Source organism: Ranitomeya imitator, chromosome 10 (genome assembly GCF_032444005.1).
Source record: "Ranitomeya imitator isolate aRanImi1 chromosome 10, aRanImi1.pri, whole genome shotgun sequence".
Classification (NCBI taxonomy): Eukaryota; Metazoa; Chordata; class Amphibia; order Anura; family Dendrobatidae; genus Ranitomeya; species Ranitomeya imitator.
The window spans coordinates 137,185,855-137,202,686 of NC_091291.1; the positions used below are offsets into that span (position 1 = coordinate 137,185,855).

Consider the following 16,832-nt stretch of genomic DNA (forward strand, 5'->3'; position numbering starts at 1 on the left):
TTGACATTCCGCAGCATGTCACTTTCTGCGGACTCCACAGCGATTTTACAGGTGCTCCTATGGAAAAACCGCAGTTGTAAAACCGCCGTAAATCCGCGATAAATCTGCAGCAAAAACACAGCGTTTTTGCCCTGCAGATTTATCAAATCTGCTGCGGAAAAATCCGCAGTGGACAAGAATACGTGTGCACATACCTTAGCCTCCCTGCTTGCAGTTTCCCATGGGGCGCTCCTGAATGACTGACAGGTCAGACCGGCAGGGAGCAGCGCAGGGACAGAGCCAATGCTAACCGTGTCCAAGCGCTCGCTCCTTGCCAAAAAACAATGGCCGCCGATGACAGACTGCAGCGGTAGCCAATAACTTAGGCAACAAGCAGATAAACGAAAGAATTAAAAATCCCTCTATTTTGGGGAACAGAGAGGATTTTTAATAAGAGGTAAAATGCAAGGTTGCTTCTTTTTACACAGAGTTGCCTTTGGGGGGTCCTCCAGCATCTTTCCCCATTACCTCTCCTTCAATGCTGCTGATTCTCACTAACTCATTGATAATCAGGAGGGCCCCGTGGAGCCGGTCGTCGCGGTTCATTCCTTTCTCCTTGGATAACGTCTCATCGAATCCTCTCTCGGCTTCTTCGTACGTTTGCTATACAACAGACGTAAAATAAAGAATTACACACGATAGATCAGGCGTGATCTCTTTGTGGCTACTAAAAGGGAAGGGGGGGGGCCTGGATGGTAAAAAATTGATCTTAAAGAGCACATGAATGAACCCAATAGTTTGGTGTACCCAAATGTGATGTCCAAAATGAAGAGGAGAGAGCCGTACCCTGTACCACTGCGGTTTCTGCAGCTCCTTGGGTTCCCGCTGTGTGGTCAGGATAAGACAGGCCCTCAGAGCGGCCACGGCTCCCTCCCTAATCGCTTGCTTGGGGTCCCACACGCCATTGAAGATGTTGTCGAAGAAAGGCTGGACCTGCTGAAAGAAGAAGGTGGGAGCGCTGATGGCCAGCTCCCGCAGCACCAGGACCTGCAGAGAAGACGAGAGGTCAGTACCGGAGGCCGACGTCACAGAAACCGTCTACATAGACTGCCGTAATGAGAAGCGACCTCACCCCCGCGTGTCTGCGGCCTTCGTGGCGTTCGGGGCCCATCCACTCCAAGGCACGTTTCACCTCAAACTCCACGTACTCCGCAGTGAACGTGTCCCCCGCCATGGCAAGGCGGCCCATCGCTTTGGAAGCCATCTCCATGACGGCCGGGTCACTGGAGGGCAGCAGGTTACGCAGGTAATTGGCAAATCTGCTGATTCGGGTGGCATTTCCGCCCTCCACTCCCATCAGGCTCACTGTGAAGGGACAGAAAGAAATCCTGAGCAACCACTGACTGATTCCAGGTGACGGGCTACACGGGGGTCTAAGGAGATGAAGCCCATCAGACCAGAAAATCAGCGCGGTGATTGGCAGCAGCGGTAACATGGATGAAGAGCAGAGGATGGGGGTCGGCAGCCTAAAAGACGACCCTCTGTACCTATAGCCAGAATCCCTCCTTTCCTCTCGCTCGCGTCGGAGCTGGAAACAAACTCGAATATGAAATGATTCAGCTCATCGTAGAACTGCGTGGCCTCCTCCGGGGTCACCTGGAAAAGGACAGGAGGGTGAAGGGTTAATGGAAAACACGGCACCGATGGAGAATAAAACCAGGGGGGAGAACTACAGCAGAACTCTGCTGCAAACTACAAGTTCCAGCATTCATGAGGACCCTGCAGCTGGCAGGGAATGCTGGGAGTTGTAGTTTTAGAATAGCTATGGAGGCAGCCAGAGGAAGTCGGATCATCAGTGTCACACACGTTGCTTACGTTTTCCCGTCAGGTTTGGCATTTTGCAGCCGCATGTAGTAAAGCAAATGTGCAATAGTCCCCGGCAATGTGACCCCAATAGGTGACGGAGGCCCAACCTTTACTGTGCCAGTTACTCCACTAAAAATGTCGCCAATGTGGCACAAATCCATCAATGCTCATAAATCTTATTGTCGGCAGCAGATTTATTAAAAAGTGCGTTCCTGCTAACGAATCTGCGGCAGAACAGGCTCCTTTACCCAGAATGGGACGATATACGCAGCACTTAGTAAATGTATTATTATATTAGGAGTCATCTTGGAAGGATTTACTCGGCACGGAGTGAACAAACTGTGCAAGTATTCGGTATTCACACCCCGCCATCGTCTACGGGATACAGGGCGGAGAGACAGACCGAGGAGAGGGGGAGGGGAAGCAGAGAGAGACAGAGGGGGAGGGGAAGCAGAGAGAGACCGAGGGGGAGGGGAAGCAGAGAGAGACCGAGGAAGGGGAAGCAGAGAGACACCGAGGAAGGGGAAGCAGAGAGACACCGAGGAGGAGGGGAAGCAGAGAGACACCGAGGAGAGGGGAAGCAGAGAGACACCGAGGAGAGGGGAAGCAGAGAGACACCGAGGAGAGGGGAAGCAGAGAGACACCGAGGAGAGGGGAAGCAGAGAGACACCGAGGAGAGGGGAAGCAGAGAGACACCGAGGGGGAGGGGAAGCAGAGAGACACCGAGGGGGAGGGGAAGCAGAGAGACACCGAGGAGAGGGGAAGCAGAGAGACACCGAGGAGAGGGGAAGCAGAGAGACACCGAGGAGAGGGGAAGCAGAGAGACACCGAGGGGGAGGGAAAGCAGAGAGACACCGAGGGGGAGGGGAAGCAGAGAGACACCGAGGAGAGGGGAAGCAGAGAGACACCGAGGAGAGGGGAAGTAGAGAGACACCGAGGAGAGGGGAAGCAGAGAGACACCGAGGAGAGGGGAAGCAGAGAGACACCGAGGAGAGGGGAAGCAGAGAGACACCGAGGAGAGGGGAAGTAGAGAGACACCGAGGAGAGGGGAAGCAGAGAGACACCGAGGAGAGGGGAAGTAGAGAGACACCGAGGAGAGGGGAAGCAGAGAGACACCGAGGGGGAGGGGAAGCAGAGAGACACCGAGGAGAGGGGAAGCAGAGAGACACCGAGGAGAGGGGAAGCAGAGAGACACCGAGGAGAGGGGAAGTAGAGAGACACCGAGGAGAGGGGAAGCAGAGAGACACCGAGGAGAGGGGAAGCAGAGAGACACCGAGGGGGAGGGGAAGCAGAGAGACACCGAGGGGGAGGGGAAGCAGAGAGACACCGAGGAGAGGGGAAGCAGAGAGACACCGAGGAGAGGGGAAGCAGAGAGACACCGAGGAGAGGGGAAGCAGAGAGACACAGAGGAAGGGGAAGCAGAGAGACACAGAGGAGGGGAAGCAGAGAGACACCGAGGAAGGGGAAGCAGAGAGACACCGAGGAAGGGGAAGCAGAGAGACACCGAGGAAGGGGAAGCAGAGAGACACCGAGGAGGGGAAGCAGAGAGACCGAGGAAGGGGAAGCAGAGAGACTGAGGAGGGGAAGCAGAGAGACCGAGAGACCCGAGGAGGGGAAGCAGAGAACGAGGAAGGGAAGCAGAGAGACTTATCTTCATTACTGTACTCGATCCATGTTATTTCCCCAGCAGACGAGCCCCCCAAGGTGTTACGACCCCTTAATTCACTCACTTCTCGCAGCTCGGTGGTGACATAATGCTGCAAATCCTTGGCGGCCTTTGTGCGAGTCTCTTCGTTTTTGCTCCTCAAGCCGTTGGCTATTTGCTGCAGCATCGTCATGATGCCGGACATGTTGGCGGTCGCAGTCATGATTGCGAAACAGGACGGGCAGCAGACTCCTGGGGGAGCAAAAAAAAAAAGCAGAAACTTACGGTATGTCAGCACAAGGCTCTGAGAGCATTTCAGGGTCCGCACTCCCCCAGATCAATATACATTAGTCTGCAGGTTGTTAGCGTGACGATGCCGTCCGGACGCTGCACTGAAAGTGAACAAAGGCCAAGATAAAACCCCGGCTGCTTCTCCTTCAAACATTGCGAGGCCGAGAAAGGAGCCTGCGCCTCGAAATACCTTCCCTGAATTATGCAGACAAGTCGTACATAAATTTAAAAAATAAATAAAAAAACGCAGCCACCTTCCATCCTCCGCGCACAAACTCAGTCCTATAGACAATGATTGGGACACGCACACCTCTGCTCTATTCATGACCGAACAGTACAAAGCCTGATTCTAGTGGGGTACTGGACCCTCAGCAATTAGCATGTTAGCCCCTCTCTCAGGGACAGGGGAAAAAAGCTATTCCAGGAATAACCCTTTCCTTCCCACAGGGTGATGGCGGCCATAAAACGACTGGCTACACATTTGGTGACCGGCAGTTGGTTAACCCCTTCACAAAATCCGACGTATATGCACAGCACAAATCGGAAGCAGTTGCATGGAGTCCGCCACATAGTCCACAGGTCACGGCCGTGTGTTACAGTCAGGACCTGCTTCTAACAATCGGAAGCACCCTACGCCATTGTTAACCTATTAAATGCCACTGTCAGACTCTGACAGCGTAAATTAATGAGCCCGCCACGCCTGTGACATGATCGTGGGTCGCCGATGGATTGCTATGACAACTGGGGGGTCTCATGAAGACCCCCTGTCTGTGGCCGAGCTGTACAGTAGAAACGATCTGCCGATTGCGGGTTCAAGTCCATTAAGGGGACGAAAAAGGACAGTGGAAAGAAAAAAAATACAAAAAAAATAAATAAACCCCCCCCCCCCACACACACACACACACACACACACACACACACACCTTAAAAAATAAAAAATACCAAATATGTGTTACCACATTTAGAAAAGTCCAATCAAAATATACAAATTATTAACCCGATCGGTAAACACCGTAAACGGAAAAAATTCCAAAACAACAAAATTACATTTTTTGGGGTCACTGCAATACCACAAAAACTGCTGTAACAAGCGATCAAAACGTCACCTCTGTACAAAAAAATACAGCCCTCATATGTATATGTGGTCAGAAAAACAGGATTTTTGGTTGCTTACCGTAAAATCTGTTTCTTGGAGCCTCCATTGGGGGACACAGGAACCATGGGTGTATGCTGCTGCCACTAGGAGGCTGACACTATGCAAATAAAAAAAGTTAGCTCCTCCTCTGCAGTGTACACCCCACCGACTGGCATTATACTCTTCAGTTAGTGAGAAAGCAGTAGGAGATAAATAACAAGGTTGAAAACCATAACCAGAAACTTGAGAACTGTAAACGTGAGAACAGTCATAGAACATAGAAATTGAGAAACATTGGGAGGGAGCTGTGTCCCCCAATGGAGGCTCCAAGAAACAGATTTTACGGTAAGCAACCAAAAATCCTGTTTTCTTTATCGCCTCTCATTGGGGGACACAGGAACCATGGGACGTCCCAAAGCAGTCCCTAGGGCGGGAAAAACAGACTTCCATCAGGCCAGAGGACTCACCCCTGCTGCCTGCAGGATCCTTCTGCCTAGGCCGGCGTCCGCCGAAGCATAGGTATGGCCCTTGTAAAATTTGGCGAACGTGTGGATGGAACACCAAGTTGCCGCTTTGCAAAGCTGTAGGGCGGAAGCCCTGTGGTGCACCGCCCAGGAGGCGCCGACTGCCCGGGTAGAGTGAGCCTTAATCCCAGGAGGGGGCACTCTGTTCTTGACCCGGTAAGCCTCCAAATTTGCCATTCTGATCCAGCGAGCAATAGTCGCTTTAGAAGCCGGTTGGCCTCTGCGCGTGCCATCAGGAATGACGAAAAAAAAAAAAAAAAAAAAAGAATCCGTCTTCCGGAAAGTGGACGTTCTGTCCAGATAGATCCTCACTGCCCTGACGAGGTCCAGCTTGTTCAACGATCGCTCCAGAGGATGAGTCGGAGCTGGACAAAAGGAAGGTAGAACGATGTCCTCGTTGAGGTGGAAGGTGGAAACCACCTTAGGAAGAAAAGAAGGTGGAGGCCGGAAGACCACCTTGTCCTGGCGAATGACCAAAAACGGAGGACGGCAAGACAGGGCCGCCAGCTCGGAAACGCCGTGAATAGACGTGATGGCCACAAGAAAGGGCACCTTCCAAGATAAAACCGATAGAGGAATCTCCCTAAGAGGTTCAAAGGGGGAAACCCTCAGAACGTCCAGTACCAGGTTTAAGTCCTCTGCGTCCACAAGGGCTCTGTACGGCGGGACAGCGTGGGCTACTCCTGGAAAGAAGGTCTTAACCTGTGGCCGAGAGGCCAAGTTCTTCTGAAAGCGGATGGCAAGCGCAGAAACCTGGCCCTTTAGAGAGCTAAGAGCCAGGCCCGAATCCAGTCCTGCCTGAAGGAAGGCTAAAAGAGAAGGCAGGGAAAAAACCATAGGCGGAACGCGGTTGGATTCGCACCAACGGAAGTAAGCCTTCCAGGTACGGTAGTAGATCCTGGAAGACGAAGGCTTCCGAGCCTAAATCATGGTGTGAATCACCCGGACTGAAAGGCCGGACGCTCTTAGAACCGCGGTCTCAACAGCCACGCCGTTAAACTGAGCGACCGAGAATTCGGGTGGCAGATCGGACCCTGGGACAGCAGATCGAGCCTGTCTGGAAGGCGCCAGGGAGTGTCCGCGAGAAGGTTGACGAGCTCCGCGAACCAAGCTCTCCTGGGCCAATCCGGGGCGATCAGGATGACCGACACCCCTTCCGCTTTGATCTTCAACCGTTTGGGAAGAAATGGAAGGGGTGGGAACAGGTAGGGCAGCTCGAACTGAGACCAAGGAATGGCCAGAGCATCGACGCCCACTGCGAGAGGATCACAGGACCTGGAGACGAACTGCGGAACCTTCCTGTTGATTCGAGACGCCGTGAGATCCACGTCCGGAGTGCCCCATCAAAGACCAATCTGATGGAAGACCTCCGGATGCAAGGACCATTCCCCTGCCGCGAGGCCCTTGCGGCTGAGGAAGTCGGCGGCCCAGTTGTCCACGCCGGGGATATGCACCGCGGATATCACCGGAACCGTTGCCTCTGCCCAGAGGAGGATCTTGGATACCTCGGCAAGGGCCAAGGAGCTCCGGGTCCCCCCCTGATGGTTGACATATGCCACAGCCGTGGCGTTGTCCGTCTGGATCCGGACTGGAAGGCCACTGAGGATCCTTTCCCAGTGGCGGAGGGACAGAAAGATGGCCCGAATTTCGAGGACATTGATTGGCAGAGATGACTCCTGCGACGACCAACGGCCCTGAACCGTCAGGTGGCGAAAAACTGCACCCCAGCCGAACAGGCTGGCGTCCGTTGTCACCACCTGCCAGTGAACTGGAAGGAAGGACCTGCCCTGGGAGATGAGAGGTGACGTCAGCCACCAGTTGAGGGACCGCTTGACCCGAGAAAAGAGTCTGTTTGGCCGATCCAGGGAGAAGACAGACCTGTCCCACTGAGACAGAATGGCTTGCTGAAAAGGTCGCGAATGAAATTGGGCGAAGAAATCGCTTCCAATGTAGCTACCATCCTCCCCAGAACCTTCATGGCCGATCGGAGGGAGGGAGGCCGAGGACCCTGGAGCAAGCGTATGTCCCGACAAAGAGTGGATCTCTTGTCTTTGGGAAGGAAGACTCTGGTCTGACGAGTGTCGAAAAGCATGCCCAGAAAGATGATGCGCTGAGAAGGAATAAGGCAGGACTTCTTCCGGTTGACCAGCCACCCGAAACGGGCTAAGGTGTCGAGAACAATAGACAGGCTTTCGTGAGCCTGAGCAAAGGACGGAGCCTTGAGGAGGATGTCGTCGAGGTATGGACATAGGACCAAGCCTCTGACTCTCAAGATGGCCATCAGCGCCGCCATGATCTTCGTGAACACCCTTGGCGCTGTTGCGAGACCGAACGGCAGGGCGACGAATTGAAAGTGTTCTCGTTGCACTGCGAAGCGCAGGAGACGGTGATGTCCGGGAAATATCGGGACATGGAGGTAGGCGTCCTGGATATCTATTGAGCCTAGAAATTCCTGGGCCTCCATGGAAGCAATTATCGAACGAAGGGATTCCATCTTGAAGTGTCTCAGGCGAACTCTCCTGTTCAGCAATTTGAGGTCCAGAATGGGGCGAACCTTGCCGTCTTTTTTCGGTACCACAAAAAGGTTCGAGTAGAAACCCGTGAACCGTTCTTTCTCTGGGACGGGAACGATTACCCTGGATTTGAGCAGAGAAGCGATGGCTGCGAAGAAGCCCGGAACTAGAGCGGGATCTCTTGGAGGACGGGATTGGAAGAAACGATCCCTGGGTCAGGAGGTGAACTCTATCTTGTATCCCGAGGATACAACTTCAATGACCCCTGCGTTCTCTACTGCGGAAAACCAGACGTCCCTGAAAAGGAGAAGACGGCCGCCCAACCTGGGAGTTGGGCTGGAGTCTTGCCAAGAGTCATGCGGAGGTGGATCTTCCAGTCCTGGGTCTGGAGGATCTACCCTGGGAGTAGCGAGGACGCCAGGACGGAGTGGGCCTAAAGGCCACCGCATTCTTCTCTTGACGTGCCTGTGGCCTCTGTTGCTGCTGGGAATGGGAGCTTGACGCAGCAAAGCGACGAAAAGGCCGAAAAGAGCAAAAGTGCCATCTAGGAGGAGGGCGACGAGGCTTAGCCTGGGGGAGAAGAGAACTTGTACCCCCGGTGGCGTCCTTAATGATTTGGTCCAGCTGGGAACCAAAGAGACGAGAGCCCTGGAAGGGCAGACTAGTGAGGGACTTTTGGAAGACAAGTCCGCCTGCCAGGCCTTGAGCCAAACAGTCCGGCGGATGGCAACGGCATTGCTGGAAGCCTGAGCCGCACAAGACGCGACATCCAGGGAGGCGGAGACCAGGTATTCACCGGCGTGGGAAATCTGGTTGGCAAGTTCCGCTAATTGCGCGGGAGGCGCCCCGTCCAGGATACCTCGCCGTAGATCCTTGGCCCATTTTGAGATGGATTTTGAGGCCCAAGTGGAAGCAAAAGCTGGACATAGAGCCGCTGAAGCCGCTTCCAAGGCAGATTTCGCGAAGGATTCTATAACTCTGTCGTTAGAATCCTTCAGAGATGCTCCACCGGACAGTGGAGGCACCGTGTTTGTGAACACCCTGGAAACCGGGGATCCACCGAGACTGTCCAATTGGCGGTAGGTTCTGGAGAAAAAGGATACAAAACACCAAGGCGTTTTCCACTCTGAAAACGACTGGTCGGGTTTGCTCTTTCTCTGTTCATGATTTTCTCGAATTCAGGATGAGGAGCAAAAAACTTGGAAGGTGGTTTAGCCCGTCTAAACGAAACCGCCTGATCTGCGGGTTCCGTAGAGGGATCCTTGATGCCACAGGTTTGGTTTATAGCTCCAATGATTCTGAACCATATCCCTCATAGTGGCGATTTGGTTAGAATCCAGCTCCGAAATATCATCCGAGGGCGCATAAGAAAGGGCACCTTCCCAGAGAACGCCTTGCCTGACTCAGGGGAGGACAACGCCTAACGCAGAGGAGAACCGTGTGGCGAGATGGAGCGAGAAGAGGACTCAGACCGACGTTCCTGTCTGGACCTTTTGTGGCTTATCAAGAAGGGCTCGGACGGAGGCTCCTGTGACCCGCTGGCTACTGCGGGGGTCTGCAGAGGTAATCAATCCAGCACGGACACCAAAATTTGAGACACCCGTGTTAGATCGGCCACCGATTGTGACAGAGATGAGGCATATCACTCTCGGACGGTAGGAATAATTGTGTTGCTGCAGGCCTGACAGAGCGGAGATCTGAAGAAAAGCCAGAGGGTTAGGGGACAGCGGAGCAGAGGGGGGTGTCAGTCTGCAGTGCAGATACTCACGGCAGATGAGAAAACGGATACCAGGTAGAGGAAGCTGTCCAGCTGCGGTGGATCTCCGGAGAGAAGACGAGCCCCTGCTGCAATTCGCGCAGATGGTGACCGCTGGAAGGACGGGCATGATGTGCGCTCAGGAAGGTGCGGAGCGCGATGAGTTAAAATCCAGATGCCGAGCAGCGGCGTAGAGGAAGGGGAGGAGTCAGCTGAGATAGCGCCGGATAGATTGTCGGGCGGGAGAAAGCCCGCCCGATTAAAACGGAAGTGGGCGGAGCGCGGCACCGGAGGTAGGCCCCGGGAAGCGCCGGGGCCTAAATTATAAGCCGGCGACCGCCGGAAGTAATCAGCGGTGCGGGCACAGCCCGGCTAAGAGGCGCGGCAGCCGCCGCATGGAAAGGGGAGCGCTGCCGCCGACGCCGGAAGCAGGCCCCGGAAAAGCCGGGGCCTAGATTAGAAGCCGGCGGCCGCTGGAGGTAAACAGCGGGGCGGGCGCTGCCCGGCTAAGATGCACGGCAGCCGCCGCATAGAAAGGGGAGCGCTGCCGCCGGGGTCTATATTAGAAGGCGGCGGCGGCCGCTGGAGAGAACGGCGGGCCGCGAGCAGGCTCCTAAAAGGTACGGCCCCCCCAGATAGCCGCGCCGCAGGGTGAAAGGGTGCGGCCGCAGACAAGGCAGTGTGTCTGCCTGTAAAAGTGCGGCCACCGAGGGGAAGCTGCCGGACATCAGGGCAAACGATATGCCAGGAAAAGTGCCCGCAGTAATAGAAGTGCGGCCGCAGAAATAGCAGCGCGGCTGCCTGTAAGGCACCGCACCGCACAGTAAAGATGCAACCGCAGGAAAGGAAGGAATCCGCTTGTAAGGCGCCGTGGGAGAGCTGATTAGGGGAAAAAAATACTCACCTAAAATCCCACGCCGTCCGGTACTAACCTTAAAGCGTAGAAAGTATTAGACGTCCGTGGAGCTGGAGACGGACGTCCTCGTCTCCTCCAACCGACAGGCTCTGGAAGGCGAGTGGGTGGGGGACGGAGCCAGGACCGGACTTCTAAGCACGCTTGTGTGCTAGGCTCTTGGTCCTGGAGAGGGATCTATGAGGATACGGGGTGGCAGTACACGCCGTACTCATAGTCCGCATTGTGGGAATACAGGTGTGACTGCTCACCCTGTATCCCTCCGGAAACCTGAAAAGAAACGACGCACATTGAGGTAGATAAGGGTCTAATGAAAGACCCGTGTCCACCTCCTACTGACACTAAGCTAAACTGAAGAGTATAATGCCAGTCGGTGGGGTGTACACTGCAGAGGAGGAGCTAACTTTTTTTATTTGCATAGTGTCAGCCTCCTAGTGGCAGCAGCATACACCCATGGTTCCTGTGTCCCCCAATGAGAGGCGATAAAGAAAGCAAAACTTATGGCTCTGGGACGGAAAAAAAAAATAAAGTGCAAAAATGGAAATTGTCCTAGGTGCCGCTGTTCTCGGCAGCATGTTTATGCAGGATGATGTGCTGCCGAGAACAGTGATCTTAAAGTATTATTTCACCTGATGATCAAGCGGTTTTCTCGCTCTTCGCTCATTCACATTAACCGGCCACTGCAAATGCGCCTAAGGAAGCGACAGGAGGAGGAGGAGAGGCCTGTAGAGGTGGTCCTGGGGGGTGAACACTGCAGGGAAGGTGCCATGACCCTTGGAGTCAACAAGCCCAAGATGTCTCCTGTCCTGGACACGGTGGGGGAGGGCTGCGTACACAGCATTGTTCTACTCTGCCGGGGGCGTCACTGTGCAAGGAGACAGGCAGGAGACTGCAGACCTTGTCTAGTTATAATGCCCAAATATAAATAGATGTGTGCTGTCACCTGAGAGATTTCTGTTACTTTGGGTCCCACTGAAGACCCCCATGTCGGCCACACAATGGGTCATTGCACAATACACTGCGGCGAATCGTTCACGAGATCAATGATCAGACTGGAACTGATATCACTGCAGCCTCACAGCGCTGGGGTCCTGGGTCCAAATCCCACCAAGGACAACATCTGCAAGGGGTTTGTATGTTCTCCCCGTGTTTGCGGGGGGTTTCCTCCCCCACTCCATAGACTGATAGGGAATTTAGATTGTGAGCCCCGATGGGGACAGTGATGATAATGTGTGCAAACTGTAAAGCGCTACGGAATATGTTGGCGCTGTATAAAAATACAGATTATTATTATCCACAGTGACCTGTACAGGAGTCCGGTCACCACACACCACCAGATCCAAACAGCACCGATCCCCCAGAATCACAGACCCCCGAGCTTATAAATAACATCAATGGTTGAAAATATTCCTCACCCTTCTGTAAAATATAGGGTCAGAGTCTGTCTATCTATGCACGGTGTATCTATAGGGTGCGTGTATATGTATTATGTATATACATATATGGGGTCAGTATGTATACAGCTATGTACGGTATATATATATATATATAATTGAACAGCATCCAGTACTAACTCACATGTTGTGCAAAGCTCTCCCGACCAGCAATCCAATGGTCTACAAATAGAAGGTAAAAAAGAGAAGCCTTGAGAGAGGATACTATATCCGAAATGTCGCCACGCCGTTCAGGCAATAAAGTCCACGGTTTTTCTATTTTCTTGCGCTGCTTTCTCTTTTTTACTATATATATATATTGTATACAGGGTGTGTGTGCATGTATTATGTATATACATATATAGGGTCAGTATATAGCCATGTGTGGTGTATATATAGGGCGTGTGTATTTGTATTATGTATACACATATCTGGGCTCAGTTCGGGACCTCTCCCCTCCCCCACCCCTCCTGCACGCAGCCGCCATTACCCAGCTGACTGACTGACTGACTGGCAGATGTGACGGGTGAGGAGCCGCACACGGAGCCACTTACCGCGACCACTGCACCCGCCGGAGCCTCCCGGTCACCTCACCGCCATCCCGCTGATCGTCCGAACCCTGCTCCGCCCGACTGCCCCTAATAGGAACTTCCGGCAATCGATAATGATCCGGGCAGAAACATCCGCCCGAGAAAAAACGTTCCGGGGAATCTTAGTTCCTGAGATACGTGTCCTCTGTGCACATAGCAAGTGAGAATACTGTGTGCAACCACCTGCTCCTTCCCCCCACAGGTGCCCCGGTCATATGTGTGCCCCCACAGGGGCCCCGGTCATACGTGTGCCCCCACAGGGGCCCCGGTCATATGTGTGCCCCCACAGGGGCCCCGGTCATACGTGTGCCCCGGTCATACGTGTGTCCCTGTCCCCACAGGTGCCCCGGTCATATGTGTGCCCCCACAGGTGCCCCGGTCATATGTGTGCCCCGGTCATACGTGTGTCCCTGTCCCCACACGTGCCCCGGTCATATGTGTGCCCCCACAGGTGCCCCGGTCATACGTGTGTCCCTGTCCCCACAGGTGCCCCGGTCATGTGTGCCCCCACAGGGGCCCCGGTCATACGTGCGCCCCCACAGGTGCCCCGGTCATATGTGCGCCCCCACAGGTGCCCCGGTCATATGTGCGCCCCCACAGGGGCCCCGGTCATATGTGCGCCCCCACAGGTGCCCCGGTCATATGTGCGCCCCCACAGGTGCCCCGGTCATATGTGCGCCCCCACAGGTGCCCCGGTCATATGTGCGCCCCCACAGGTGCCCCGGTCATATGTGCGCCCCCACAGGTGCCCCGGTCATATGTGCGCCCCCACAGGTGCCCCGGTCATATGTGCGCCCCCACAGGTGCCCCGGTCATACGTGCGCCCCCACAGGTGCCCCGGTCATACGTGCGCCCCCACAGGTGCCCCGGTCATACGTGCGCCCCCACAGGTGCCCCGGTCATATGTGTGCCCCCACAGGTGCCCCGGTCATACGTGTGTCCCTGTCCCCACAGGTGCCCCGGTCATATGTGTGCCCCCACAGGTGCCCCGGTCATATGTGTGCCCCCACAGGTGCCCCGGTCATACGTGTGTCCCTGTCCCCACAGGTGCCCCGGTCATATGTGAGCCCCCACAGGTGCCCCGGTCATACGTGTGTCCCTGTCCCCACAGGTGCCCCGGTCATGTGTGCCCCCACAGGGGCCCCGGTCATACGTGCGCCCCCACAGGTGCCCCGGTCATATGTGCGCCCCCACAGGTGCCCCGGTCATACGTGCGCCCCCACAGGTGCCCCGGTCATACGTGTGCCCCCACAGGTGCCCCAGTCATACATGCGCCCCCACAGGTGCCCCGGTCATATGTGCGCCCCCACAGGTGCCCCGGTCATATGTGCGCCCCCACAGGTGCCCCGGTCATATGTGCGCCCCCACAGGTGCCCCGGTCATATGTGCGCCCCCACAGGTGCCCCGGTCATATGTGCGCCCCCACAGGTGCCCCGGTCATATGTGCGCCCCCACAGGTGCCCCGGTCATACGTGCGCCCCCACAGGTGCCCCGGTCATATGTGCGCCCCCACAGGTGCCCCGGTCATATGTGCGCCCCCACAGGTGCCCCGGTCATACGTGTGCCCCCACAGGTGCCCCGGTCATACGTGTGCCCCCACAGGTGCCCCGGTCATATGTGTGCCCCCACAGGTGCCCCGGTCATACGTGTGCCCTCACAGGTGCCCCGGTCATACGTGTGCCCCCACAGGTGCCCCGGTCATACGTGTGCCCCCACAGGTGCCCCGGTCATACATGTGCCCTCACAGGTGCCCCGGTCATACGTGTGCCCCCACAGGTGCCCCGGTCATGTGTGCCCCCACAGGTGCCCCGGTCATACGTGTGCCCCCACAGGTGCCCCGGTCATGTGTGCCCCCACAGGTGCCCCGGTCATATGTGTGCCCCCACAGGTGCCTTGGTCATATGTGCGCCCCAACAGGTGTCTGATCATACTCGTGCCCCTCAAATGTGCACCAGTCATACACATGCCCTGATCATACATTCAGCCTCACAAGTCTCCTGGTCATATGTGTGCTCTCACAGGTGCCCATTTGTACGTGCGTCCCTACCGGTGCCCGGTCACACATGCGCCCCAGCAGGTTTCCTGGTCATGCGTGCGCCCCCCACAGGTGCCTCAGTGTTCTCTGCTCCACCACTGTCTTCAGCGGTGCCCTGAGAGCCGTTCGTGACTGGGTGGGGGGCACGTTAGGGTGTCGGCCTGTGTGAAGGATTGCACTGTGGGGCAGAGCCCACCTTGCCTGTATGGAGTGGGCTCAGGAGCTGTTACACCGCTGGTACCCGTGTGTAACCTCTGCCATTGGAGCTTTACCCCTTAGATGCCACTTTTATATGTGACATCTGCATTTAATCTTCTCCCCGTCTTCATAGATGGATATTGTCGGATACAACCTGTAAATATGAGCAGTTTTGCAATTTGCTCTTTGTTAAAATTTTCAGCCGCTCTTGAGACATTAAGACTTTTCTTCTGTTTACAGCTCGTTGCCTTGGAGATCGACCACCGCTACTAGACAGCAGGACATGGGCGGTGCTTGTAGCCTCTTATCTATTGAGCTTGTAAGCGCTGCTCTGATGCTGCCAGGATGTCTGGAGCGCTGTTACCTCCTAATCCCGGCCAGCTTCGGCGCGGTGTATATAAGCCAGACATAAGCGGCGGTCGGTCTCCGCGGCAACAAACTAAACTGTAAGAAAAGTCTTAATATCTCAAGAACAGCTGAAAATTTTAACAAGCAGTAAATTGCAAAACTGCTCATTTTTAGAAGAACGGTGCAACAATGTCCTTCTAAGAAGAGGGGATTAACCCTTTGAAGGCCTGGAAATAAGGGAGGTCTCTCCGCCATATGATTACGGGATCCCCTCATGTCTCAGGTTTCCCTAAGGGCGACAAAAAAACAAAAATATAAAAAATATATATATTTGTTCCCATCTCCTGTTTTTTTCCCCCAGAACATAAAATGTAAAAAATAAGAAATGACAATATCAGTTTTTGCCGCGTGACCATCCGGACTGATAAAGTATCAGAATATTGATCCCGAGAAGGGAACGGAGACGCAAAAAAGGCAAAAGGAGCTGCGAAAAAGGCAAAAGGAGCCGTGAAAAAGGCAAAAGGAGACGCGAAAAAGGCAAAAGGAGCCGTGAAAAAGGCAAAAGGAGACGCGAAAAAGGCAAAAGGAGACGCAAAAACGGCAAAAGGAGACGTGAAAAAGGCAAAAGGAGACGCGAAAAAGGCAAAAGGAGCCGCGAAAAAGGCAAAAGGAGCCGCGAAAAAGGCAAAAGGAGACGTGAAAAAGGCAAAAGGAGCCGCGAAAAAAGGCAAAAGGAGCCATGAAAAAGGCAAAAGGAGACGCGAAAAAGGCAAAAGGAGCCGTGAAAAAGGCAAAAGGAGCTGCGAAAAAGGCAAAAGGAGCCGCAAAAAAGGCAAAAGGAGCCGCGAAAAAGGCAAAAGGAGCCGTGAAAAAGGCAAAAGGAGACGCGAAAAAGGCAAAAGGAGCCGTGAAAAAGGCAAAAGGAGACGCGAAAAAGGCAAAAGGAGCCGTGAAAAAGGCAAAAGGAGACGTGAAAAAGGCAAAAGGAGACGCAAAAACGGCAAAAGGAGACGCAAAAAAGACAAAAGGAGATGCGAAAAAGGCAAAAGACGCGAAAAAGGCAAAAGGAGACGCAAAAACGGCAAAAGGAGCCGTGAAAAAGGCAAAAGGAGCCGTGAAAAAGGCAAAAGGAGACGTGAAAAAGGCAAAAGGAGACGCAAAAACGGCAAAAGGAGATGCAAAAAAGACAAAAGGAGACGCGAAAAAGGCAAAAGAAGACGCGAAAAAGGCAAAAGGAGACGCAAAAAAGGCAAAAGGAGACGCAAAAAAGGCAAAAGGAGACGCAAAAAAGGCAAAAGAAGACGCGAAAAAGGCAAAAGGAGACGCAAAAAAGGCAAAAGGAGCCGCAGAATCGCTACTCGTGTCACATCCCCCCTAAAAAAGAAGTTGGAAAGTTGGGAAAATAGCGACAATAAAAATACGGCCCTGATACGGCGCCACCGACAGGAAAACGGGCGCAACCGCTGCGGAAGAGGAAAAAGTGACACGGGGGCGCAATTACGCAGATATGGGGGAGTCGTACTCCAGAAATAACAGGGGGTGAGGTCAGGGGCGCAGATTTAGTGCTCATTCCTGCATGTCGTCCCCTCCGGCCTTCTTTGGGGGT

The 16,832-nt window shown here is 54.4% G+C and overlaps 2 protein-coding genes across 26 annotated transcripts in view; one reads left to right on the forward strand and one right to left on the reverse strand.

Annotated features, from left to right (window-relative positions):
* MTOR (mechanistic target of rapamycin kinase) overlaps positions 1–12,715 on the reverse strand; it is a 95,961-nt gene extending 83,246 nt beyond the window's left edge. For 24 of the 25 annotated variants that reach the window (XM_069742248.1, XM_069742263.1, XM_069742255.1 and 21 more), the window contains exons 1-6: positions 12,610–12,715; positions 3,576–3,742; positions 1,527–1,635; positions 1,112–1,344; positions 826–1,026; positions 508–642 (exon numbers count right to left, since the gene is read on the reverse strand). In XM_069742248.1, coding sequence (XP_069598349.1) covers positions 508–642; positions 826–1,026; positions 1,112–1,344; positions 1,527–1,635; positions 3,576–3,713 — 816 coding nt within the window. In that variant the 5' untranslated portion in view covers positions 3,714–3,742; positions 12,610–12,715. Of the gene's footprint in view, positions 1–507; positions 643–825; positions 1,027–1,111; positions 1,345–1,526; positions 1,636–3,575; positions 3,743–12,200; positions 12,239–12,609 lie in introns of all 25 variants that reach the window. The other variant, XM_069742241.1, reaches the window with a different exon arrangement.
* A 3,250-nt stretch (positions 12,716–15,965) lies between these two features.
* On the forward strand, positions 15,966–16,604 carry LOC138652259 (cylicin-2-like). The gene has a single exon (XM_069743027.1). It carries the CDS (start codon positions 15,966–15,968, stop codon positions 16,602–16,604), a length of 639 nt encoding a protein of 212 aa, XP_069599128.1.
* Positions 16,605–16,832: the final 228 nt, after the last annotated feature.

Excerpts from the sequence above, each read along its gene's own strand:
- LOC138652259 (XM_069743027.1), top strand. The coding sequence starts at position 15,966 with ATGAAAAAGGCAAAAGGAGACGCGAAAAAGGCAAAAGGAGCCGTGAAA.